Genomic DNA, 25,295 nt, shown 5'->3' with positions numbered 1-25,295 from the left:
CCTAGCTTTATTAACGGGCCCGCGCTGCAGAGTCAATATAAAAACACAAAAAGTCCCATCAGTTTAATAACAATAAAAAACCCCAAAAGTGGAAAACTGAGGGGGCAGGGGAAGAGACCCCTGGGCCAGGGGCACGAGGAGCCCTGCTCATGGCACCAGGCCTGGCCGCAGGGTCCCCCGGTATTGCTGTTGCTACGAGGTCAGGGGGCAGCGATTGTCCTGTGGGAGCCGCCGTTCGCCTGGGTCGGGGACCCTCACTTCTTCTGCGGTGTGCTCAGCTTCTGCATGCCCCGGATCTTGTCCAGCAGGCCAGAGATGAAGGCCTGGGTGGGAGGATAAACATTAAGGAGACCAAACCCCTAGATGACAGGAGCCAGGCTCCCCTCACCCCACCCCCGCCCCAGGGAAATCTCTTACCTCTGTGGGTTTGTAACAGTCAACCAGCAGCTCCTAGCAGGGGATAGGGGAGGAAGGATAAGTGAGTCCTCTGGAGTGGGGGCCTGGAGCTCACCTTTACCGACTTCCAAGGGACTGGGGCCACCCTGAGGCACAGGAGATGCCACAACCACCTCACAGCTAGGCATTGGCCCCATTCCGCTGAGGCAGGAGCTGAGGCTTGAGGGCCTGGCTCCACAGCCTCGCTTTCCTAGGGCAGTGCCTCAGGCAACCCGCTGCCCCTCAGCCCCCTCACCTTGACCCTGGCAGCCCGGGCATCGTCACTCTCCATGTCCAGGAGCTCATCCACATCTATCTCCAGTTCTGGGATCTCCTCTTCCTGGGGTGGGGGTGGGGGAGGAGGGAGAGACATGAGCCTGAGTTGGAGAGAGGGGTTGAGGCCCCTGCCTACCTCTGAGGAACCCGGCCCTCTGCCCAGCAGACACAACGGCAGCTGCTCTGAGGAGGAAAACAGATCAGGCCCGTGCCAAGGCAAACTGCCCAAAGCAGGGTGGGGGGGGAGCTTCCTGTCCCTGCCAGTGGGCACCGGGGGTGCCAGACAAGGCCAGACAGCCAGGGCTGGGGACCTTGGGCTGGGAACCCAGCAGATGTGTCTCCCCAACATCCGGGCCCCCCATCTCACCAGAGCACCGGTGGGTGCAGCTGTCCCAGCTTATCATGCCCCCCTCCCCTCCCCCAAACACCTGTCACAGCTCCCCGGGAGCAAGGAGGAAGTGAAGGCTGAGGGGTCACTGGGAAGGACCCAGGCCTGGCAAAGAGGAAACAAAGAGCCCATGCTTTGGTGAGGGAGGGGTGCCCACCACCCTGCCCCACCCTCCGCAGGAAGCCCCTATCCTGTTTGTAGTCAGCTGCATTCCAGGGCTGGGCTAGGGTAGGCAGGCAGCACCAGGCAAGCCCACTCCTCCACCCTGCCCCCCGGGGCCTGAGTCACCGTCTGAACAACCAGGGAGTCATGGGGGTGGAGAAGCAGAGCCCAGAAAGCGGGCTAGCCTGCACGCACGCCAAGATGGAGCTCCAGGCTAGCCCACAGAACAGCCCAGCCCCAGTTGCCTACCAGACCAGCCCCGTGTAACCACAGTCTAAGCCAGTGGGCACCAGGCGGTGAGACCTCCTGCCGCTGCCAGCCCAGACTAGCCCCCTTGCCTCTCGCCCAAGGCCCAGGCCACCCCTTGAGGCTTCTGGAGGACACTAAGCTGGACGCGGGGAGTGGCATAATGGGGGCCAGGGTCCGAGGCAGCGGAGAAGATAGAAGTGACTTAGGTCAGGGAAGAAAGAGTATATATTGGGGGCAGGGAGTGCAGAGGGGAGGGGAGCGCGCAGGGAAGCAGAGCGCCCTTTGACTCCGGTGACAGGCAAGCTCATAGTGGGGCTCCCAGGCGGACCGGCTCGAGACCGATTTTGGGGTGTCGGCGCGGGGTGGGAACACACCTGGCAGTCGTAGAGGCGCGTAAGCTGCTCCAGGATCCACTCCTCTAGGTTGAGGCGCTTCCGTAGTTCCTTGCGGTCATACTTGACGGTGACCTTCCCTTGGCGCCTCACTGGGCCCTCATCGTCCGCGCCACCCGGGCCCTCTCCTGCGGCCCCGGGGGGGCTCTGAAAGTAGACGCGTGGTCCTGGGCCGCCACTGCCCGGCCCGGGGGCCGGGGCCGCCAACGCCGCGCCCCCCGCCGTGCCGCTGTCCGCCATGGCGGCCGCCGGGGCCACGTGCGCGCGTTGGGCCCCTCCCTGTGCCGCCGCCTCCGGGACGCCCGCCGGCTGGCTCGGGTTAGCTCGCCGGCTCAGCTCCGCGCGGCTCCGCGGCGAGGGCGGCGGCGGGGGCGCCCGGGGGCAGCTGCAGCATGCGGAGCCCCCGGGCCTGGCCTGGCCGCGCCCCGCCCCCTCCCCGCCGATCCGCCCGCCCTTTGTCCCCCGCGGCCGCCGCCCGAGCTGCCGCCGCCGAAGCGCTTTCTCTGTCTAGCTCTTCCTCCGCCCCCCGACCACACCCCCTTAAAGGGCCAGCCCCTCTACGGGCCCCTCTCCCCTACTCCGCCCCCGGGCAGGGGTAGGGGAGGGTCTATTCGGCAAGGGGAGGCCTAGCTGTCCGTATCGCCCCCAAATGCAACCTTCCAGTCCCAAACCCAGGCGTTCTAAGCGCTCAGGACGACGATTTGCGCTCACGCCAGGACCCTAGTCCTCATTGGACCCTTCCTCATTCTATCCTCATTGAGGCCATCTGAGAATAGGAGCCATCTGAGAATGCAGGGGAGTGGACATCATGTGCAGACAGGGAGTCTGGTGAGGAGACGCTGCGGTCCCCGATGTTCAGGTCCTCCAGCCCTCGGCCGGCGAGGGGCAAACGGGCTGCTCCGCACGGACCCACACGTGGACTGGGCTCCCGGGAAAGTAGGAGTGGAGAAGGCGGCCAGGAGCTGTCCGGGTCCCTAGACTCTGACTAGCAGGTCCCACGCCCCCAACGGAGGAAGCCGGGGCTGGGGGGTGAGCGGTGGCACCCGGCCGGCCCGAACGGCCGACCCCGGGCAGCCACCGCCCACCGGCAAGATGGCGCGGGGCTCGGGCTTGTGGGAAACGGAGTCCGCGCCCGGCACCGCCCCTCCCCCGCTGTGCGGCCAGGCCGGGAAGCGCAAAGTTGTTTGGGGCCTCCTCTGCGCCCCGCGACCCGTGTGTGCACAGAGGGGGAAACTAAGGCGCAAAGAGCTGGGCAGTGCGGGGGCCGGGACTCATAATAATAAAGGCGATAATCGCGGCTGCCCCTACAAGCGTGCGTCCGGACCGCCGCCCAGTCGGCTCCGCGGAGAGGGGGCCGTGCCGGGGTTTCTGCACCCCAGCCCTGCGGCCCCTCGGTCCTTCACATAGCCCTGGCTCACCTCCTATAAGTGGACGGCGCATCCCGTTCCCTCCTCTACTTGATTTTCTGCATCTTTAAATGGCCTCATTCATTCGTTTATTGTCTGTCTCCCACTTTTAGATTGTGAGTTCCGTGGGGCTGAGCCCTGCTTGGACATGGCCTGCTGGTGCCACCAGGCTTGAATGGTCTTCAAATCCACTGCTATTAGGCAAATTATCTGGTTCCCGCTGAACCCCAGCACCTAGAACTATGTCACACTCAGTAGGTCGCCGCATTGGTTGAACAAATGATTTTGAAAGAATGAATGGCTTCCTCTGTGCCTGCATTTCCTCAGAAGGTTGTAACAAAGATTAAATAGGAAAATTCGTAGAAAGTTCAATTACTACACCACAGAGGTTAATTAAGTCGCACTTCTAGATAAAACGGGAGATGAGACTTTGAACCCAGGCTGTGTAGCTCAAACCCCCGACACGAAGTCTCTACTCAACCTTCTCGCCTCCCTGTAGACACCACCCAGTAAGGCTGTGCAGCTCCCGGGGCATATTTCTGTGGAAGGCAGGCTCACCTTGTGCCATCCCAAACAGGGTCTTGGATCTGAGAGACAATGTTTCTGCTCCAGCCCCTCACAGACACTCTTTGGATGTTGTGGGGGGAAGCCCTCTGCAGTGGGTGGGGTTCAGAGATGGATTGGGATTGGCCCCGGGGTCACACAGCTGGGGCTGCATCCAAACTCCAACCCAGGACGTTGGGCTCCTCCTTTGCCCTACAGTCAGAGAGAAGAGACAAAGAGAAGACTGAAGCTGGGCATTGTAAGGGCAATGGGCTCACAGGGCTCAGTTCAGGGAAGGGTAGAGTGAGCTGACCCCTCCCCTTCCTGTGCCCCTCCTCTGGCCTCAGCCTCCCTTCAGCCAGTCTGGGCCCCGAGGAAGGGCTGACCCTCACTCTTGCGGATTAGACAGGATCCACCCTCTCCACCGGGAGCCCCATCTGTGGCCTGGCCTCCTGCCCTAAGCCTGGCCTGACAGGAGGATCACTTGACCCCAGTCCAAATTTCCCACCACACCCCACCAGGCCAGGCCAGCTTCCTCTGAACCCAAGCATTGTTTGCACCTTGCAGGTGCACACGGATTAAAGGGGAAGACCCTCAAACAGCCCCTAATGCCCAACAGCTTCTGTGGAAGTGGGGCCTGCAGGCCATGAGGACCTCCAGCCCTAGCTCTGCCCCCAAGATGCTGTGACCCTGAGCACTGACCTTTCTGTCTGTCCTCCCTCAGGGTTGGTGTGAAGGTCTCCGGCCATGTCCACAGGTCAGGCATTCTTCCTGACACTCCCTATTTCCCCCTCCTGTGCCATGCCCAGGCACACCCAGATTCCTGTCCAGTTCCCATGGCTATCCACCCAAGATGACTTGGTGCAGGTGGGCATGCTGGCCTGCCACCTGCTTGGAAGCTGGGCCACAGAACCTTAGTCTTGGAGTAGAAGAACTGGGTTCAAATCCTGGCTCTGCCCCATGGGCTGGGAGGCTGTTTGCAAGTCATTTACCTGCCCAGAGCCTCTTCACGGGGCTTGCGGTCCTGACCTCTTGTGGTTGGGACCCGTGCCCAGCCCTGGCCCTCCTGCCTGAGCCCTACTGGGACTGGAGTGTACTACTGCTCCTCCTCCTTCTAGCCTCAGGCTGTGGCCTCCTCGGCCCTACCCCTCCCAGGGCCCCAGCCCCCCCTCCATTAGAGTACATCATTGAAGCAGAGGCTCTGGGGAGGGTCCTGTGGGTCAAGACCGCTCCTTAATCAAGGGGAGAGTCCGGAAAGGCTTCCTGCCTTCACCATTACTGCCTGCTGAGAAACCCTATTACCGTTACCAAGGATGGAAGTGTCTGGGAAGGAAGGAGCCCTGTAATGGGGGCTGCCCTGGCCTCCGGAGACACAGGGTTGGGGGAGGAGAGAGGCTTAAGCCCAGGAAACAGGTGCCTATCCTGTTTTTTTCCCCAAGGAGCTGCCGCCCAATGCTTCTCTAAAGTACCCTTGCCCAAGGCCTAGGGCCCACAGCTGAGACCCCCTAAGCTAAAGCCTTGGCTCCAGGCTTTGCTAGCCCTGGCACAGGCTGGAGGTTCCCCTGCCCCAGAGCCGACCTATGCCCTTTGCTCCCTCCCTGGTGTCCCCACAGCTTCCAGCCACTCATGTCCCACCCATTTGCTTATGTATCTAACAACCTTTAGGTTCTGGACAAGGTGACTGAGGCACCTAGAGAGACTAGGTTCTGCCACTAGCAAGAGGCTGCTAGCAAGAGCCGGACTTGAACTCCAGCCTGTGAGGGCAGAGGCCAAGCTCCACCTTGCATGGCTCTGTTTTCCCAATGAGGTCTAGAGGCTCCTGGGCCTCAGGAAGTGGGAGGGTTGAAATCCTCCTAAGAAGCCGTGTGACCTTGGGCAAGTCCCTTCCCCTCTCTGGGCCTCAAGTGGAGATCGTAATCACACCCCACAAGGCCAGGGCTGAGAGCTAGGAGATCTGCTAGGTTAGACTTGATGGAGAACTTGGTGGGGTGTGGAGGAAGGCCAGGGCCAGGCAGGGGTCCTTGTGGGGGTCTCAGAGCCTGGGGCAAAGGGGCCTGCAGGGGAGCGCCTCCTCCGCTGACCCCTCCTCCCCCAGAGCCAGCTGCATCTCTTTCTGGGTTTCTAGGTGACTTGGCTGGCCCCTCTGGATGAGTTCTACTTTAAACCTGCTGCTGTTACTGCCTCTGTATTGGGGGGGCTCCCACAGGGGCCCCCAGGCAGGAACCCCCCCCACCAGCCAAGCCCTGCGGGAGGGGCTGCAGCCCCCACCCATCCCATTGCCCATGCGCCTTCCCCGCTCCCATCCCTGGAACGCAGATTTCAGGGCACCTGCTGTGGGCCAGGCACTGCAGAGCCCCTCCTCAACCCTCCTGTCTGGGGACACCCGCAAAGCTTCTGACCCCTCTAGGCAGACAACAGCGTCCCCCCCGCGGTTCCCAGCCAAGAGGCTCACAGTCAGGCTCCAGTCATGGGAGTCTGCGGCAACAAGAAGGGGGCTGTTCTAGGGCCCACTCTCGAAGACCAGGATGCTTGGGTCCTCAGAGGAGGTGGCAGGCGCCCGGCCTCCCTGGGCCAGGGACGGGGGAGGGGCGCCTGCCGGCGGGAGGCCCATTAGCCGGCTAAGTGCTCCCAGGGAGGGGGGACCGCGCAGCAGAAGAGTGGGTGAGGCGAAGCCAGGGCAGAGGGGGGCGGGAGAAGCTTTTCCTGCATTCAGCTAAGTGAGGCAGAAGAGGGTGGGCGACAGGGCTCTGCGGCGACCCCCGGCCCAAGTCCAGCTCTCCAGTGGTATTGCAGCCCCCGTCGCTCAGAAACCTCAGTGGGCTGATCCCGGACCGCCTTAAGCAGCGCCCTCTACACCCAGTTCCTCCAGCTGCTCCCCAACAGCCACTTCGGCCCCCAGCACCCTCCTTCCTCCATAGGCCTGAAGAATCAGGTCCTGCTGAGCCCCGCGGCAAAGCCCCCGACCGGTTCGCGTGCCCCTGCCCCAATCCTTGCTCCGGCTGCAGTCGCCGCCCCGGCCGCCAGGGGGAGCCGACGCGGGGCGGGCGGGTCCGACGCGGCGGGAGGGGGCGGGGCCCGGGAGGCCCCGCCCCGTCCCCGCCCCGCCCGGGCCCCGCCGAGGCTCTGGTGGGTCCGGGACAGACTGGCGGGCGGGTACTGACGCCGCGGGGCCGAAGCGGGCCGGGCGGTGGGAGCAGCGGCGCCGTCAGTCCCCGTCAGGGCTCCGTGGGTCCCCGACCCGCCCCTGGCCCGGCCATGGCGGGCGCCCAGCCCGGCGTCCACGCGCTGCAGCTGGAGCCGCCCACCGTGGTGGAGACCCTGCGGCGCGGGAGTAAGTTCATCAAATGGGACGAGGTAAGCGTGCGGGCCCCTGCTCCGCCCCGATCCCGGGACTCTTTCTGTCAAGCTCGACCAGTCGCTGGGGACCCCTACCCCAGCCTCGCCTGCCCGTGGCGCCACCCTCATCCCAGCCTGGCGGCGCCCCGGAAACTTAAGTCCCCGATCGTCTCCGTAATGAAGACTTTGTCCCCCCAACTCCCAGTCTCTCAGCTCTGGAAAACTGGGCTCCACTCCTTGGCGCAGAGACTTTGAACCCCAATAAACCCCGTTCCCCCGTTTTCATTCGCCCTTCCCACCACTCCCTGCCAGACTAATTCTGGTTCCTCGATCCTGGCCTGGTCCCCAGACCCCTGCCCAGCACTAGACTCCCCGGCTGCAGGACCCTGACCTCCAGGCTGGCTTGGGGCATCCTCATTCTGGGTGTGTGCCAGGGCGTCCCTACTCTCCCCGGTGCCCTGCCTGAACAGTCCTCGTCCATTCATCATTTTTCCCCCTATTCTGGTTGGCACCCCTTCGCCCTGCTTCTAGATCCCAGCTCAGCTCCCTGCTCAGGTGGGAGCACCCAGTCACCCCCTAGGGAAGACTTTGACCCCCAAGTTCCTCCACCCCTGGGAACTTTGCTCCCCACTCCTTAGGCTTGGGATCTTGAACCCCAATACATCCTGGCCCCCCTTTCCCTGTCCTGCCCCTGGTGCTTCCCAAATGCCCGTGTCCCCACCTTTGGCTGCCCATCCCCATCCTGGGTCCCCTCTTCTGCCCCCTGGGCCTCTCCTTCCCCAGGGCCTCCACCCGGCCGGCCTGAGCTTCCTCTCGGCTCCTTCCCAGTCAGGCCACGGGCCTGGAAGACTCTGGGCTCTTTTCCGGCTGGGTGGGGCCCCGGGGTAGGCGTGGGAGCTGGGGGGAGGAGATGGGGGCGTGGCCCGAAGCGGCAGGTGTGTGAGGAGGGGTGCCTGGGTGCCCCAGAGGCCGGGGGAGACCCCTCCCCCCAGGCTGGCCTGAAGGGAAAAGTTTCTTCTTTTCTTTCCACTGTGATAAACCCAAATAAGGAAGTGGGAACAGGGAGAGGGCCCTGGGGGTGGGGTGGGGGGTGCAGACAGAGGCTTGGGGCAGGAGAGCAGGGGTCCTGGGCTGTCTTTGAGAGCCAGACCTCTGGGGAGAGGCTGGGGGGAAACCCGAGGGGCAGTACCCATAGACTCCCCTCCCCCCTCCGCACACCACTGGGGGGCCTCAGACTCAATGTAGGGTTGGGAATCCCGAGAGGGGCTCGGGGCTGGGTGTCAGCACACTGAAGTGGGGAGGCCTATGCATCCCCAAAGTTTTGAGGCCTTCTGTCCCTTCTGTTCCCAGATGAACACCCATAGTTTGTAAGCAAAACCTGCCATGGGTGGGGCTGCTGCAATCCCCATTCTCCAGAAAAGGAAACTGAGGTCTGGAAAGCAGAGACTTATCCCAGGCCCCACAATGGGGTGTGGCTGAGGCCAGGAGCTGGGAGTCTCCGATCCCTGCTTCCCAGGTCACAGGACGCTGCAACCACACTGCCTGCAAGCAAGTCCTGGCTCCAATGACCTCGGGCAGGCTACGAAGTGTGCCTGTAACTAAGTGTCCTCATCTGTGAAATGGGAGTGACAACAGCACATCTCTTAGGCTGGTTAGGGGGCCTTTGTGTGCTCGAAGATGCTAGGTGCATAGAACTGTACCTGGTGTGCAGTAGGGGCGACGTGTGTATATGAGATGTATTGATAATGACAGTATTGTCCACCAGACACTGAGCAGCTGTTTAGGGGTGGTGCCCAACATGAGGTGGGGTCCTTTTCTGGCTGGAAGAGCCTGGAATAGGAGGGTTCTACCTGTAGCCACTTGGTCAGTCTGGCCCTGGCTGAGTCTAAGCCCTGGAGAACAGTCCCTCTGGCTGCTGGTCCTGAGTCACACGGGGTGGCCCTGGGAGTTTGCCAGGGACCGGGCCCTTCTCAGAAAATGGTGCTGGCATGCACTTCCCTGCCCCCTGCCAGCTGCAGGGCTGTTTGAGGGAGGAAGAGCTCACTGCCCTGTCCTGAGAGTAGGGCGAGTCCCCTTCTAGGGGGACTGTTCTTCTGTAAGATGGGATGAGCTTTGAAGCTGTGAGGACCCCGGCAGATGTGGTAAGGTGAAGAGTGGACTTTGAGGCAGACCAAGGGGTCATCGTGGTATCCCAAGGGATGCAGAAGGGCAGTGGGAGTCAGACTTCTCACTTTCATGCCTTAAACATTCTGTAGTGGGGTGAATTAGGGGGGCTGTCACCGTCACAGAGCTCTCAGCACTTCTGGGGAAATGGAGTCCAGGATGGGGGCTGGGGAGCCCTTCCAGGTGTGACACTGAATGTCACACCTAGGACCTTGGCTTTGTTCTGAGGGCCACAGGCAGCCACACAGGACCTGTGGACTCGATGAGGTTTTGTCTTAGCTCACGGGCAGGAACTCTGGGGTGCATGATGGGAGAGCCCCAGGGGCCAGGCCTGCACCACAGCCCTCACTCCCTGACCCCTGCTGCCCTGTGCCGCCCCCAGGAGACCTCCAGTCGGAACCTGGTGACCCTGCGTGTGGACCCCAGTGGCTTCTTCTTGTACTGGACAGGCCCCAACATGGTGAGGGGGGCCGCTGGTGCAGCTCGCTCAGGCCAAAGGCCCCTGTCCCAGACCCCTGCCCTGCCCGTGGGGGTGGGGCCGCACTGCAGGCTGACCTCTCCCACTGCTGCCCAGACAGGAAGTGCTCAGGGCAGGAGCTGAGGCTGGGGCTATAGCCAGGGGCTGGCCACTCCCTGGCCTGGGTAGGGAGCTTGGAAGCTCCTGGCTGTCACCCTACAGCCTCTCATACCCAGCCCGGCATCTGGTTCCCCCCAGGAGGTGGACACACTGGACATCAGTTCCATCAGGGACACACGGACAGGCCGGTACGCCCGTCTGCCCAAGGTGAGTGATGGAACCTGGGAGTGAAGACCACAGCGAGGCTGTGAGGCCTGGGAGCTCCTCCTCACCCTTCGCTGTCACCTACTCAGGACCCCAAGATCCGGGAAGTTCTGGGCTTTGGGGGTCCCGATGCCCGGCTGGAGGAGAAGCTGATGACGGTGGTGTCTGGGCCGGACCCAGTGAACACAGTGTTCTTGAACTTCATGGCCGTGCAGGATGACACAGCCAAGGTGGGCTGGCACCAAGGGGACAAGCGGGGAGTCACTGTCTTATTCTGTGAGTTGGCCGTCACTTACCGAACACCTGCTGTGTTCTAGGCTGCTCTGTGACCTACTGTGTACCAGAGATAGTTGTGGACCTGGGTTGTGGCTGGGCAGCCCCTCTGTCCCCCATTCACCGCCTCCCCGTGTATACTGGCCCCCCAGGTCTGGTCCGAGGAGCTGTTCAAGCTGGCTATGAACATCCTGGCTCAGAACGCCTCCCGGAACACCTTCCTGCGCAAAGCGTGAGCCCCAGGCCACCTGAGGGGGAGCCGGGGGGTTCACGTGGCCGTTTTCAGGGTGTGACCTCTTCACCTGCCTCCCCAGATACACGAAGCTGAAGCTGCAGGTGAACCAGGATGGTCGGATCCCCGTCAAGAAGTGAGCACCCCTTCCCCCAGCACCTTCCTCCTGCCCCGACCTTGGTAGCCTTTGTCTTCCACTGACCCTCAACCCCTCCTGCCCGCATCAGCATCCTGAAGATGTTCTCAGCAGACAAGAAGCGGGTGGAGACTGCACTGGAATCCTGTGGCCTCAATTTCAACCGGGTGTGTGGGGTGGGGGCAGGGGCGGGGTGGGGTGTCATGGTGGGCACCCACCCTTCCGGGGCTGGCTGCCCCCGGCCTCTCACCCCACACTCCTTGACCTCCAGAGTGAGTCCATCCGGCCTGATGAGTTTTCCTTGGAAATCTTTGAGCGGTTCCTGAACAAGCTGTGTCTGCGGCCGGACATTGACAAGATCCTGCTGGAGATGTGAGCAGGGCCCAGCCTGCCTCCCACCATTTTTGTGCTCTGTGTTTGGCTTTTGCTTAGTGCACCTCTAGCTCAATGGGGAGAGGGGAAACTGGTGGGCCGGGTCCTGGAGCGCCGGGGGCGGGTGGGAGTGCCCGGGGAGAAACTGTCAATGATATGCCTGTGCTCAGAGCGGCTATTTCTGCCCCTCAGTTACAGGTAGCTCTGGGCTAACCCTGTACCAGGGTTGGTTTAATCAGCCCACTCTGCAATGGGGTCCAAGGCTCAGGTGTGTTGTGAGGTCTGGAAGCAAGGGGTGGTGGGCTGACCACTTGGCAGCTCCTCAGCCCTGGCCATTGCCAGTGCCCACTAGTCTGTTGCCTTGACAATCCTGAGTGGTCAGGAGAGTGAACGGGGAAACTGAGACCCAGAGGTTGGCCGTGACTCACCCAGAGTCCCACTCACTGGGTGCCAGACCCAGGAGTAGGCTTTCTGACTCCTTTGCCCAGGGCAAGGGCTTGGTGAGGGGATGGGAGCCCTGCAAGGCTCCATCCTCACCCGGCTTCCTGCCCCCTCCAGAGGTGCCAAGGGCAAGCCATACCTGACACTGGAGCAGCTCATGGACTTCATCAACCAGAAGCAACGCGACCCGAGACTCAACGAAGTGCTGTACCCGCCGCTGCGGCCCTCCCAGGCCCGACTGCTCATCGAAAAGTATGAGCCCAACCAGCAGTTTCTGGAGCGAGGTGAGCTGGCCAGGGTGCAGGTGGGCGGGGGCAGGTGGGGCCCCAGCTGACCCTGCTGATCCCCTCCCACCCCAGACCAGATGTCCATGGAGGGCTTTAGCCGCTACCTGGGAGGCGAGGAGAACGGCATCCTGCCCCTGGAAGCCCTGGATCTGAGCGCCGACATGACCCAGCCGCTGAGTGCCTACTTCATCAACTCCTCGCATAACACCTATCTCACTGGTGAGCGGGGAGCAAGGGTGGGGCCCATGACCTCTGCCCTGTAACCCTTGCATTGCCCCACTCCTCCTGGGTCACAGTCCTTTTGGCCCATTTGCTCATTCATCGGCCAGTGCTGGGGATGCAGGCAAGGAACAGGCAGCGGCCCTGAGCAGGGGGGCCTCTCTGCGGGAGTGTGCCCCATGGTGGCTTTACCAGGCAAGGACTGGAATGGCTTGTGTTAGGGCCTGCAGCAGGAGAGACTGCAGGGTGCATTTTTTTTTTTTTTGAGATGGAGTTTTGCTCTTGTTGCCCAGGCTAGAGTGCAATGGCACGATCTCGGCTCACCGCAACCTCTGCCTGCCAAGTTCAAGTGATTCTCCTGCCTCAGCCTCCCAAGTAGCTGGGATTACAGGCATGCGCCACCATGCCCGGCTCATTTTGTATTTTTAGTAGAGACGGGGTTTCTCCATGTCGATCAGGCTGCTCTCAAACTCTCGACCTCAGGTGATCTGCCTGCCTCGGCCTCCCAAAGTGCTGGGATTACAGGCATGAGCCACCGCGCCCGGCCTGCAGGGTGCTTTTAAGAGGCTGGAAGGGGGTTGGGTGTGGTGACTCATGCCTGTAATCCCAGAACTTTGGGAGGCTAAGGCAGGCAGATCACTTGAGCCCAGGTTTTAAGACCAGCCTTGGCAACATAGCATGACCCCATCTCTACAAATAATTTTTTTAAAATTAGCTGGGTATTGTGGCGCATGCCTGTGGTCCCAGCTGCTTGGGAGGCTGAGGTGGGAGTATCCCTTGGTTCTGGGAAGGTTGAGGCAGGAGTAAGCTGTGATTGCACCACTGCACTCCAGCCTGGGTGACAGAGTGAGACCCTTTCTCAAAAAAAAATTAAATAAATAATAATTTAAAAAAAAAAGCAGAGCCGGGCGCGGTGGCTCAAGCCTGTAATCCCAGCACTTTGGGAGGCCGAGACGGGCGGATCACGAGGTCAGAAGATCGAGACCACCCTGGCTAACCCGGTGAAACCCCGTCTCTACTAAAAAAAACAAAAAATACAAAAAACTAGCCGGGCGAGGTGGCGGGCGCCTGTAGTCCCAACTACTCGGGAGGCTAAGGCAGGAGAATGGCGTGAACCCGGCAGGCGGAGCTTGCAGTGAGCTGAGATCCAGCCACTGCACTCCAGCCTGGGCGATAGAGCGAGACTCCGTCTCAAAAAAAAAATAATAATTAAAAAAAAAAAAAAAAGCAGAAAGGAAGCTGGAGGGGGCAGGGTGCAGAGTGCTGGGGATAGGTGCCTGTTAAGAGAGGGAGAGCAAGGCAAGCTAGGCCCAGGGACCCAGAGGCACTTGGATTCATCCTGAGTGGGAGGGAGAGGCCTTTTGGAGGGTGAAGCAGAAGAGGTGATGTGATCTGATATGATATGTTCTTAGAAGGATGATTCCAGGTGCTCTGTAGAGACTGGATTCAGGCCAGGAGCAGTGACTCACGCCTGTAATCCCAGCACTTTGAGAGGCTGAGGTGTGTGGATCACCTGAGGTCAGGAGTTTGAGACCAGCCTGGCCAACATGGTGAAACCCTGTCTCTACTAAAAATACCAAAATTAACCAGGCATAGTGGTGGGCACCTGTAATCCCAGCTACTAGGGAGGCTGAGGCAGGAGAATCGCTTGAACCAAGGAGGCGGAGGTTGCAGTGAGCCAAGGTCCTGCCACTGCACTCCAGCCTGGGTGACCGAGTGAGATTCGGTCTCAGAAAAAAAACAAAGACAGAGAGATTGGATTGGAGGCAGGGAGGCCTGAGCCTTCCACACAGGAAGTGGTGTGAGCTGTGCCAGGGCCGAGATGGGTGGAGGGAGGGAGGAGAGGGGCGATTGTTGAGTCAGTGGGGAGCTATAGTGAGCCTCGGGGATGACTCCCCCAGCTCACGCTGGTGGGATGGTCAGGTGGTGGGTATCCATCTGAGAGATGGAGAGCCCTCTGCAAATCCAGCATGGCCTGGTTCCGGGTGGGGCCGGGATGGTGAGGAGCTGGGCTGGTGGGCGGCCTTGGTGACAGAGCCTTGCCCCTAGCTGGGCAGCTGGCCGGGACCTCGTCGGTGGAGATGTACCGCCAGGTGCTGCTGTGGGGCTGCCGCTGTGTGGAGCTGGATGTGTGGAAAGGACGGCCGCCCGAGGAGGAACCCTTCATCACCCATGGCTTCACCATGACCACGGAGGTGCCTCTGCGCGACGTGCTGGAGGCCATTGCCGAGACTGCCTTCAAGACCTCGCCCTACCCCGTCATCCTCTCCTTCGAGAACCACGTGGACTCGTGAGTGAGCCCCTGGCATGAAACCCCATGGACCCAGGGACAGCCCTCCCGCCTCAGCGCTGTTGGACTGCTCAGGGACCTCCAACCCTGTGAACCGCCACTGACCTGTCCTGTAGACCCCAGTTTCCCCTAGGGACCTCTGATCTCTGACCTCGGCTCCGCAGGGCAAAGCAGCAGGCAAAGATGGCTGAGTACTGCCGCTCCATCTTTGGAGATGCGCTACTCATCGAGCCTCTGGACAAGTACCCGGTACGGGGGCTCAGAGCGAGGGTGGGGGTATGCGGGCCACGGTGCTGTGGACCTGGTCCAGGGCCCTGACTCGTCCATGCCTGCCCAGCTGGCCCCAGGTGTTCCCCTGCCCAGCCCCCAGGACCTGATGGGCCGTATCCTGGTGAAGAACAAGAAGCGGCACAGACCCAGCACAGGTGGCCCAGACAGCGCCGGGCGCAAGCGGCCGCTGGAGCAGAGCAATTCGGCCCTGAGCGAGAGCTCCGCTGCCACTGAGCCCTCCTCCCCGCAGCTTGGTAGGCCCCAGCCTGGCCCGCCACCCTGACCTGACCCCAGCCTCTGGCCTCATGCTGTCGGCGCTGTGACACTTCATCCCAGACCCCCAGCCCACCCTCCCGCCTCGCTGTGCACCTGTTCCCACAACTGGCCTCTCTCCTCACCACCTGTTGGCTGGTGTGGGGCCTCTGACCCCTGACCTCAGGTGCATGCCTCACCGAGCTGCATTGAGTCCACCTGCCCAGTTAGTTATCATTTCAGCTCACCTCTGACCTCTTACCCCTGACGATTCACCTCACTATGCCCCCTCCTTAGACATGGCTGTGACTTACCCGTGACCTGTAACCCCTCTGTGTCATCTCTTACCCCGCTATTAAGGCTGGGGTACCCTACTTCCTGACTTCTCACCCTACTGAACCACCCTATCTGCCTCCCTGCTGAATATCACCCCAGACCTTTACCTTTGACCTATGACCCCTCTCAACCACTACTGGATTTAATACTGTCTGACCCCTGACCTCTTGGCCTCTCCCCAAGCCACACTTCTCTGAGAGTACCCCTTGAATTCCCCATTGAGTCACCTGCACACACTGGGAAAAACCCCTCCACGCTTCCTAAGCAGCTGTGTGGTCCTGACCCCTGACCTTGTGGCCCTGTCCTCTGCAGGGTCACCCAGCTCTGACAGCTGCCCAGGCCTGAGCAACGGGGAGGAGGGGGCCCTTGAGAAGCCCAGCCTGGAGCCTCGGAAGTCTTTGGGTGAGGAGGGCCTGAACCGGGGCCCCTATGCTCTTGGACCTGCTGACCGTGAGGATGAGGAGGAAGATGAGGAAGAGGAGGAGCAGACAGACCCCAAAAAGCCGACCACAGATGAGGTCAGGCCCAGAGGGCGGGCAGGTCGGGGAGGTAGCATCTATTTACCTCCCAAGCAGTTTATTACCTCCACTGGGGGCTGAGGGTCTGACCACCACCAAGACCGACATCACCCTGCGCCCTGGGGCTCAGTGTGGGTGTGAGTGAAGGTGGGAGGAGGGGTCTTCAGTCATCAGGAATGGAAACAAGCATACAGTTCTCCTGGTGATGTGGCCTGGGAGGTGTGAGTTAGGGCACAGAACTGGCAGAGGGCAGCCCTGGGCAGGGAGGTGGGGCTGGCAGAGCTCAGGAAGGGGGACAGCATGTGCAAAGGTCCTAGGGCAGAGCCAGGGGGTGCAGGAGCGGGGAGCGTTGAGTAGCTGTGAGGAGTGGTATAGAAAAAACCAGTCTGGGCCGGGCGCGGTGGCTCAAGCCTGTAATCCCAGCACTTTGGGAGGCCGAGACGGGCGGATCACGAGGTCAGGAGATCCAGACCATCCTGGCTAACACGGTGAAACCCCGTCTCTACTAAAAAATACAAAAAACTAGCCGGGCGAGGTGGCGGGCGTCTGTAGTCCCAGCTACTTGGGAGGCTGAGGCAGGAGAATGGCGTGAACCCGGGAGGCGGAGCTTGTAGTGAGCTGAGATCTGGCCACTGCACTCCAGCCTGGGCGACGGAGCGAGACTCCGTCTCCAAAAAAATCTGAGCCGGGCATGGTGGCTCACACCTGTAATCCCAGCTACTCGGCAGGCGGAGGTACGAGAATCCCTTGAACCTGGGAGGTGGAGCTTGCAGTGAGCTGAGATCGCGCCGTTGCTACGATTTTGTAGCCTGGGCTACAAAAGGAGACTCTGTCTCAAAAAAAAAAAAAAAAAAAAAAAAAAGACATTGCTATAAAGACAATTACTGGGGCAATTAGTGAAATTTAAAGATGAACTACATATTAGATAATATGTCAATGTTTTGTTTCCTGAATTTAATTATTGTATTGGAGTTATATAAGAGAATGTCCATATATGCTGAAGTATTTATGGGTAAAGGGTCATGATGTCTGTAATTTACTCCCAAATGATTCAGTAAAAGTAATAATTTTAACACCTATATGTGCTGGGCGAGGTGGCTCACACCTGTAATCCCAGCACTTTGGGAGGCCGAGGTGGGCGAGTCACCTGAGGTCAGGAGGTTCAAGACCAGCCTGGCCAACATGGTGAAACCCCCTCTCTACTAAAATTACATAAATTAGCCGGGCAAGGTGGTGGGCGCCTGTAATCCCAGCTACTTGGGAGGCTGAGGCAGGAAAATTGCTTGAGCCAGGTGGTGTCCAGGGCGCATCAGTGAGACCCTGGGAAGAAGATTGTTGGCATCACCAGCAGTGCGTGGATAGTGGTGGGAAGAGGGTCAGCACCTCCTTCATGGGGGGCAGGTGAGGGAATGGCCAGCTGTGGCGGGAGTGGCACTGCTGACCCTGGGTTGGGGCCCACAGGGCACGGCCAGCAGCGAGGTGAATGCCACTGAGGAGATGTCCACGCTTGTCAACTACATCGAGCCTGTCAAGTTCAAGTCCTTTGAAGCTGCTCGAAGTGAGTAGGGGTGGGTGGCAGCCATGGGAGCTTGCCCAGCTCAGCCCTGCCAGGTCTGATGCCGTCTCTTGGCTCACCCCAAGAGAGGAACAAATGCTTCGAGATGTCGTCCTTCGTGGAGACCAAGGCCATGGAGCAACTGACCAAGAGCCCCATGGAGTTTGTGGAGTATCCTTTGAAGGTGCTGTGGGCGGGCAGGCCAGAGTGGGGCGCTTGGAGGCTGGCTGCGGTGTTCTGTCCCCACGTGTGCCACCTGCACAGGGTGCTGGCCCTCCGGCGGCCCTCCTGCACCCTGGCCTGTGGCTTGGGCAGGTCCAGGCAGTCTCAGGGGGCATGGCTAGGCTGAGAAATGGAGGCTGGGTGTGGGAGTCACAGGAGCACCTGGCTGAGGCCGGAGGTGAAGGCTGATGGGGTGGGCCTTGGCACCTGTGTGGCCCCTGACCACCAACCTCAGATACAACAAGCAGCAGCTCAGCCGCATCTACCCCAAGGGCACCCGCGTGGACTCCTCCAACTACATGCCCCAGCTCTTCTGGAACGTAGGGTGCCAGCTTGTTGCGCTCAACTTCCAGACCCTCGGTGAGCCCTGGCCCCCTCCATCTTGATCCCGACCCTCAGTCTTACTGACTTCTGACCCATGATCCTGCTGGTCTTGCCTGAACAGACCTCTGGCCCTGTCTAATCCCAGATCCCAGGGGATCCCAGCCCCCGACTCACCCGCCTCCTGCCCTTGGCTGATGCCAGACCCCTCCCCTGTCTGATCTGTCCTGGATCCGGACCCTGATGCCATTTGAGCCCACCCCTGGCCCTGGACCTTGGATGCCATCTGACCTGATGGTCTCCCGTTCCCCACATGGCACCGTCCTGCCTGATCCCTGGCCCTGCTCGACTGGCCCATGGCACCCCAGATGTGGCGATGCAGCTCAATGCGGGCGTTTTTGAGTACAACGGGCGCAGTGGGTACCTGCTCAAGCCGGAGTTCATGCGGCGGCCTGACAAATCCTTCGACCCCTTCACTGAGGTCATCGTGGATGGCATCGTGGCCAATGCCTTGCGGGTCAAGGTGGGGCCTGGGGGTGCTCAGGCCAGGGATGTCCTGGGGGCAGGACTCTCAGCATCTGCCTCACCTTCCTTGGCCCACCCCCCAGGTGATCTCGGGGCAGTTCCTATCCGACAGGAAGGTGGGCATCTACGTGGAGGTGGACATGTTTGGCCTCCCTGTTGACACGCGGCGCAAGTACCGCACCCGGACCTCTCAGGGGAACTCGTTCAACCCCGTGTGGGATGAGGAGCCCTTCGACTTCCCCAAGGTGAGCCTGGCCCCCGCACCTGCTCAGGCACAGGGCAGATCCAGCACAGACCGCCCCGGTTCTCGGGTGGGAGAACAAAAACCAAGCACACTGTTGGCGACTGGGGATCAGAAAGTGGGGGGCACCATGGGTCCCCCAGGACCTGCCTGTCCGAGCGTCAGGCTCCCTGCCCTCCTCAGGGTAAGACACCAGGGTGAGAAGGTGAGATGGGGTTGGGGGGTGTCAGCTAGAGATCTTGTATCCTCTGCGAGGAGTGAACACAGCCTGCCCCATCTCGGATGCAGGAGCTGAGGTCACAACCCCAAGCTCATATTCGCTCTTCCGCACCCTGAACGGCCCTGCATGGACGCGGCCTCTGCTCCCAACCTAGGCGCATGCGTTCTTGGTTTCCTGCTCATGGCTCACTCGAGTTTCTAAACTGGCGATGACCAGAACTGTCTGTGGGGGCCCTGAAGGGGCCTGGCTGCCTGTCATCTTGCCTCAGGGTCCTGATGGCTATAGTCATCCATTAGGCCAGGCCATGGAGTTGGGGTCAGCCATCAGCTTAGTGGCAATGGTGACTGATGGTCAGTAGGCCAGCTTGTCTGAAGGTCTGCTCTGTTAGGCTTTGATGGCTGTGGTTAGCTGTGGCCTGGTAGCCACGGTGGCTCAGGGTCAGCCCCGTGGCTCAGCTCCAGTCTGGCCCACAGGTGGTGCTGCCTACGTTGGCTTCACTTCGCATCGCAGCCTTTGAGGAGGGGGGTAAATTTGTAGGGCACCGGATCCTGCCTGTCTCTGCCATCCGCTCTGGTGAGGCCTTGGTGGGCTCTGGGAAGCACAGCGGGCAGTGGGTAGGGCCCCCGCCTGGCCTAGCAACCCAACCTTGCCTTCCTGCCCACCCAGGGTACCACTACGTCTGCCTGCGGAACGAGGCCAACCAGCCGCTGTGCCTTCCGGCCCTGCTCATCTACACTGAAGCCTCGGACTACATTCCTGATGACCACCAGGGTGAGCTGGGGGTGGGCAGGGCCGGCCTGGCCAGGGAGTGTGAGGGACAAGGGCCATCCCCAGGGTCTGGGAGTTGCCAAGCTGGATGGCCCCGACTGAGTGGGGAACAGATCCACAGATCCAAGGACAAGCTCTGGAATTCCTCATTGTGACCAGAGCTGGCGGGTGGGGGTGGCCTGGGGGGCCTGTCTCTGAGACCCTGGCCTTCTGCCTCCCCGCAGACTACGCGGAGGCCCTGATCAACCCCATTAAGCACGTCAGCCTGATGGACCAGAGGGCCCGGCAGCTGGCCGCCCTCATTGGGGAGAGTGAGGTGAGCCGGGGCAGGGCAGGGCTCAGGCTCACTGTGACCCAGGGGGCCGCTGGACACGACTGCTGTGGCCACGTGAGGAGGAGGCTTCTGGTCTCTCTAGTGCAATAGGCTTGGCAGCCCTGGGATTTTGAGGAGATGAAAACCACCCATTTGCATTCAGGATGCCTTCAGGTCAGACCTGGGCTGGAATTCCTCCAGCCTATACAGGCTCCGAGTGGGGGTACAGGGGTCCCACTCACTTTGTCAGGGCAGTGCGAAGCCACAGAAGCTGTTCATATGTGGTGTCCTGGGAGCCATGAGGAGGGCAGTGGCTTCCGTGGGGAGGGGTCAGGCTCAGAGGTTCACCTGTGCTTCCAGACCCAGTCCCCCCGGGGCCTGTGGCAGGCAGGCAGGGAGAGATGACTGCAATTAGGGCTGCCCGGAGCTGTTAGTGGAGAGGCTGGTGCCCACTCTGCGGCTGGTGGAGTCCTCTGTTGATTTAATCAGGAGCTGAGCAGCAAGGAAAATGAGCGACTGTAGGCAAGCCTGGGGGACACAGGCAGGGGAGGAGAGGAGGCTTGGGCCTGGGCCAGGCCTTTCCAGAACAATCTGGGTGTTCCTGAGCGCATGCAGTGGGCTGGCATTATGTTATCTTCCCCACAGCCCATGTGGAAAAGGGGTTTAGAAAGGCTTGATTTATAGCTCTTTTCATGCAGACAGCCTCCTGTTACAGAGCAGCCCAGCAGTGGCTTGGACTAAGGGAAGCTGCCAGGGGTGCTAGGGGCCCCGGGAGGTGGTAGAGGACAGAAGGGTCTGGAGGGAACAGCATTTCTGGAAAGAGCATTCTCCTTTCTCCCTATAGGCTCAGGCTGGCCAAGAGATGTGCCAGGACACCCAGTCTCAGCAGCTGGGGTCTCAGCTGTCCCCAAACCCCACCCCTAGCCCACTGGATGCCTCCCCCCGCCGGCCCCCCGGCCCCACCGCCTCCCCTGCCAGCACCTCCCTCAGCAGCCCAGGTAAGGAGCAGCTCGGGTCAGGGGTGGGCTGCAGGGAGGTGCCCCACCACCCTGTCCTTCAGCTCCTCACAGGGCCTCTGCTCCCTAGGGCAGCGCGACGATCTCATCGCCAGCATCCTCTCAGGTAGGGGGCGGGGTACCTGGAGGCCGGGGGGCTGCCTTGCAGTTTCCCCCACCCCCCGCCTACCTTTCCTCTGCCACTCCCAGAGGTGGCCCCCACCCCGCTGGATGAGCTCCGAGGTCACAAGGCTCTGGTCAAGCTCCAGAGCCGGCAAGAGCGAGACCTGCGGGAGCTGCGCAAGAAGCATCAGCGGAAGGCAGTCACCCTCACCCGCCGCCTGCTGGATGGCCTGGCTCAGGCACAGGCTGAGGGCAGGTGCCGGCTGCGGCCAGGTGCCCTGTGAGTGTCTGGGCCGCCTGTGTGCTATGTGTGCTGGGTGCACTGAAGTGAACATGGGGGTCGGTGGGCATGGAGAGATGGCAAGAGCCGCTCCTTGACCCCCAGGGAGGAGGGTTCGGGTGCAAGGATGGAGGAGGCTTTCTACACCAGGCACCTCCGTGTCCCCCAGGGAGTGACATCTCTTTTGAAGTCCATGAGGAGTGTGTTGCCCAAACAGGCTCCCATCACTTGTGTGGAGCTAACAGGCCTCCTGGTTTGCATAACAGACCTGGCCCCATGGGGTGGTGTCTGCCATCGCTTGCCGGGGTGTGCCCCCCCACACACCCTCCCCATCCCAGTTCATGTGACGGACCCAAGCATCACCCAGAGGGGTTCTCCTCGCAGAGGCGGGGCCGCTGATGTGGAGGACACGAAGGAGGGGGAGGACGAGGCAAAGCGGTATCAGGAGTTCCAGAACAGACAGGTGCAGAGCCTGCTGGAGCTGCGGGAGGCCCAGGTGGACGCAGAGGCCCAGCGGAGGCTGGAGCATCTGAGACAGGTAGGAGGCCTGCAGTGGCCAGGGAAAGCCTCCTGGATAGACTGGTCATCGACCCGGCATCACCTGTCGGCTCCCTGTGTCCATAGGCTCTGCAGCGGCTCAGGGAGGTCGTCCTTGATGCAAACACAACTCAGTTCAAGAGGCTGAAAGAGATGAACGAGAGGTGAAGGCCTAGGATTGTCTATGGGAAGGGCTGGGGACTTCTAATACAGAAGGAAGGCAGAGTCTGTGCTTCTGCCGCTGACCCCTCCTTTTTCCCTGCTGGCTTCTCAAGGGAAAAGAAGGAACTGCAGAAGATCCTGGACAGAAAGCGCCATAACAGCATCTCGGAGGCCAAGACGAGGGACAAGCATAAGAAGGAGGCGTAAGGGCACCAGGGCCGGGGGCCACCTGGGTACTGGGGAGGCAGGGCGGGTGTCTGGGCCCCGAGCCATCCTGCATTGCTCCTGTGCAGGGAACTGACGGAGATTAACCGTCGGCACATCACTGAGTCAGTCAACTCCATCCGTCGGGTGAGTTGGGCTCCTGGGCCACCCTACCCCACGTCCCTTCCTTCACTCATCAGACACCCTTCTCCGTGCCTGGCCTGGTGCCACGTTGCCCTCAAAGTTCTTCTAGAGCCTTTCTCGAGTGCCCAACAGCTCCAGGGTACCCGCTTCATACCCAAAGCCAACTGTCTGCACCAGTGCCCCTGGCTTTGGTGTCCTTGGGCCCAGTCCTTTCACAAACCTGATACATCACCCTGGGAGCCTTCACCCACCTGACTTCCTTTATTTTTCTTTGAGACAGAGTCTCACTTTGTCACCCAGGCCGGAGTGCAGTGGTGCGATCTTGGCTCACTGCAACCTCTGCCTCTTGGGTTCAAGCAATTCTCTTGCCTCAGCCTCCCAAGTAGCTGGGATTACAGGCGTCCGCCACTACGCCTGGCTAATTTTTGTATTTTTAGTAGAGATGGGGTTTCACCATGTTGGCCAGGCTGGTCTGGAACTCCTGACCTCAGGTGATCTGCCCACCTCGGCCTCCCAAAGTGCTGGGATTACAGGTGTGAGCCACTGCGCCTGGCCTTGCCCACCTGACTTCTATACCCAGCCAGAGCCTCGAGGCCCTAGCCCCTCAGGGCCCCTCAGCTGAGCCCTTGCCCACCCCTGTAGCTGGAGGAGGCCCAGAAGCAGCGGCATGACCGTCTTGTGGCTGGGCAGCAGCAGGTCCTGCAACAGCTGGCAGAAGAGGAGCCCAAGGTGAGGCCATGGGCGAACAGGCGGGCAGATGGGGTGCAAGGCAGCCAGGCCTCGCCTGTGATGCCCGTCCTCCTCCCACAGCTGCTGGCCCAGCTGGCCCAGGAGTGTCAGGAGCAGCGGGCGAGGCTCCCCCAGGAGATCCGCAGGAGCCTGCTGGGCGAGATGCCGGAGGGGCTGGGGGATGGGCTTCTGGTGGCCTGTGCCAGCAACGGTCACGCACCTGGGAGCAGCGGGCACCTGTCGGGCGCTGACTCGGAGAGCCAGGAGGAGAACACGCAGCTCTGAACTGGCTGAGCAAGAGGTGGCCACAGGGCCAGGGTGGGCGCTGGGTGGAGGGCAGGAGGCAACGACACTAATGCTTTTTTTTTTTTAACTTTTTATCTAGAAATTTTATTTTTTTAAACCTGGGGCAAGTACCTGAGCTAACTCCCTTCATCCTCCTGGGGCCCCTCCTTCCTGCCCTCAGTCTTAGGTTAGGGCCCTGGTCAGGGCTTTGCTCCCCGTGACACCCACACCCTCGAGGTAGCAGTGTCTCCTCCCTTCCCTGGGAGAGCTGCTGGAGCTTCAGGAAGTAGGTGTCACATTTTTTCTCTATTCTTTGAGGATTTTTTTTACATGAATAAAAGTGGATTTCAGGGACCCTGTGTGCAGTGTGATTTGGGGTGAGAGGACTCTGTACGTTTCCTCATCTGTAAAATGGGCTTTGGGTGTTTGGTGGGGTTGAGGGCACGCCTCCAGCCAAGGACTGCTGGGTTGAACCTGAGCCTGCCCTGCCGAGTCTGCTGAGCTTCCCTGTTCCTGTTCCTCCATCCCCACGACTTTCATCTCTCCGAAGCTCTCCCTGTTCTCTCTTCGCTGAGGCTCGGGCCTCTGCTTCAGGAAGCCTTCCCTGCCCCGCTTCCTGTGGCCTGATATGACCCAAACGCCTAGCATCTTCCGCCCGGGCTGCTCTGGGCCCCCGACAGGCAGTTGACTCTATCGGGTGATGGATCAGCCAGGGTGGAGCAGGGCAGCTCAGAACCTGCCCAACGCCAGGGGACGGGGGTCTTCAGAGAGAGGTGGGCAGTAGGCCTGCCTGTGACCCAGGGGGAAGGGAAGTGGACAGTCACAGACACGCAGGGGCTGGGCCACCCAGCATACCCTCATCCCTGTGAGGGAGATATTATGCCTGTTTTACAGATGAGGAGACTGAGGCCCGGAGCCATCTCTCATGTGCCAGGCCACAGCTAAATCAAGATGTCCTGACCTGGAGGCAGGGCGGGCCTGGACCCTCCGTGGTGGACTGTCTTCAGCCAGCCTGGACCTGTCCTATGCCTCAAGACCAGCGAAAAGTCGCGGAGAGCCCACAGTGCGGGCTCGAGGGCGGGGCTGGGCTCGAAGCAGGGTCGGCTTGGCACCTCTTCAAGGCCTCTCCCAGCTTCCTGGCTCTTCCTAGGCTGCCCGCCTGCATCCCTCCTCCAGGGGAAGGAGGCCTCTTATCTGGGCTTATCTCCTGCCAATTGAGTATCTTCTCTGCTTTGTTTTTGCTGCAGCCTCAGGCAAACAGATGGGGTGGGGAGGCCAGGGAAATAGGCTCCGGAGTAGGGCCCTCCTCCCTCAGGGTCAGTGCAGTGGCCCCAGACTTCCTCACTTCTGCTGTGGGGCCCTGCCCTATCCCCTAGTTCTGCTCACTCCAGTGTATTCCGTATCCAGGCTCCTCAGCAGCCAACTCCCATCTTCCTGACTAGCTGGTGTCCACTGAAGGACACCAGCTAAATTGCTAACTCCTGGGTGTGACATTCCAGCCCCTCGGAAGCCTGGCCTCTACTGCTCCCCTGTCCTTCCATGGGTCCACTCCTCCCTGCGCCGGGAGGGATGACCCTCACCCTCACCTTCAGGTAGCGGCTCTAGCCGCCTCCTCCCTGAAGCCCTCTGACTGCCCTGCCGACTTCGGGCCCTCGGGAGCTTCCGAGAACAGGGCCGTCGCGCAACGGATCTCTGTGCCCAGCACGAAGCACCGGGCCGGGTTACAGGGGGGTCCAATAAATCTTTCTGGAACGGAGCCCCCGCTCTGTTCGGGTCCCTGCGTGAAGCCTCGGTTTCCAGCGACCGGGCTGCTGCCAGCCTGGCTCCGCCGCTCCCTCCCGCCCCGCGCGGTCTGCCAGGCCCCCGGGCCGGCCATACAGTAGCTGACCCAGCTAGGTCAGTCCTATAAGGGCT

General features: G+C 61.0%; 2 protein-coding genes across 4 annotated transcripts; one reads left to right on the top strand and one right to left on the bottom strand.

The window, feature by feature from the left end:
• Window positions 1–48: 48 nt before the first annotated feature.
• Window positions 49–2,411, bottom strand: PPP1R14B (protein phosphatase 1 regulatory inhibitor subunit 14B). 2 transcript variants are annotated; one of them, XM_005577433.4, is made up of 4 exons: window positions 1,885–2,411; window positions 692–775; window positions 418–450; window positions 49–323 (listed from the first exon to the last, which is right to left on the bottom strand). In XM_005577433.4, the coding sequence occupies exons 1-4, from the start codon at window positions 2,140–2,142 to the stop codon at window positions 255–257; spliced, it is 444 nt and encodes a 147-aa protein (XP_005577490.3). In that variant the 5' UTR covers window positions 2,143–2,411; the 3' UTR covers window positions 49–254. The 2 variants fall into 2 exon arrangements, with proteins under 2 accessions (XP_005577490.3, XP_065385528.1); XM_065529456.2 differs by having other exon boundaries at window positions 418–542; window positions 1,885–2,318.
• Window positions 2,412–6,968: 4,557 nt separating this feature from the next.
• On the top strand, window positions 6,969–25,137 carry PLCB3 (phospholipase C beta 3). 2 transcript variants are annotated; one of them, XM_005577430.5, is made up of 32 exons: window positions 6,969–7,205; window positions 9,733–9,810; window positions 10,066–10,134; window positions 10,221–10,361; window positions 10,557–10,636; window positions 10,719–10,772; window positions 10,864–10,939; window positions 11,044–11,144; window positions 11,703–11,869; window positions 11,945–12,091; window positions 14,141–14,381; window positions 14,546–14,630; window positions 14,719–14,905; window positions 15,552–15,757; window positions 17,219–17,315; window positions 17,399–17,483; window positions 17,770–17,894; window positions 18,224–18,378; window positions 18,464–18,625; window positions 19,315–19,414; window positions 19,508–19,612; window positions 19,834–19,925; window positions 20,767–20,920; window positions 21,009–21,044; window positions 21,128–21,320; window positions 21,705–21,858; window positions 21,945–22,021; window positions 22,133–22,222; window positions 22,313–22,370; window positions 23,010–23,096; window positions 23,178–23,397; window positions 24,276–25,137. In XM_005577430.5, the coding sequence occupies exons 1-31, from the start codon at window positions 7,107–7,109 to the stop codon at window positions 23,379–23,381; spliced, it is 3,705 nt and encodes a 1,234-aa protein (XP_005577487.1). In that variant the 5' UTR covers window positions 6,969–7,106; the 3' UTR covers window positions 23,382–23,397; window positions 24,276–25,137. The 2 variants fall into 2 exon arrangements, with proteins under 2 accessions (XP_005577487.1, XP_015290011.1); XM_015434525.3 differs by lacking the exon at window positions 24,276–25,137 and having other exon boundaries at window positions 23,178–23,735.
• The last annotated feature ends 158 nt before the right edge of the window (window positions 25,138–25,295 follow it).

This window comes from Macaca fascicularis, chromosome 14 (assembly GCF_037993035.2).
Source record: "Macaca fascicularis isolate 582-1 chromosome 14, T2T-MFA8v1.1".
NCBI classification, from domain to species: Eukaryota; Metazoa; Chordata; class Mammalia; order Primates; family Cercopithecidae; genus Macaca; species Macaca fascicularis.
The sequence above is the reverse complement of the archived record's forward strand: the minus strand, read 5'-3'. Positions and strand labels throughout refer to the sequence as shown.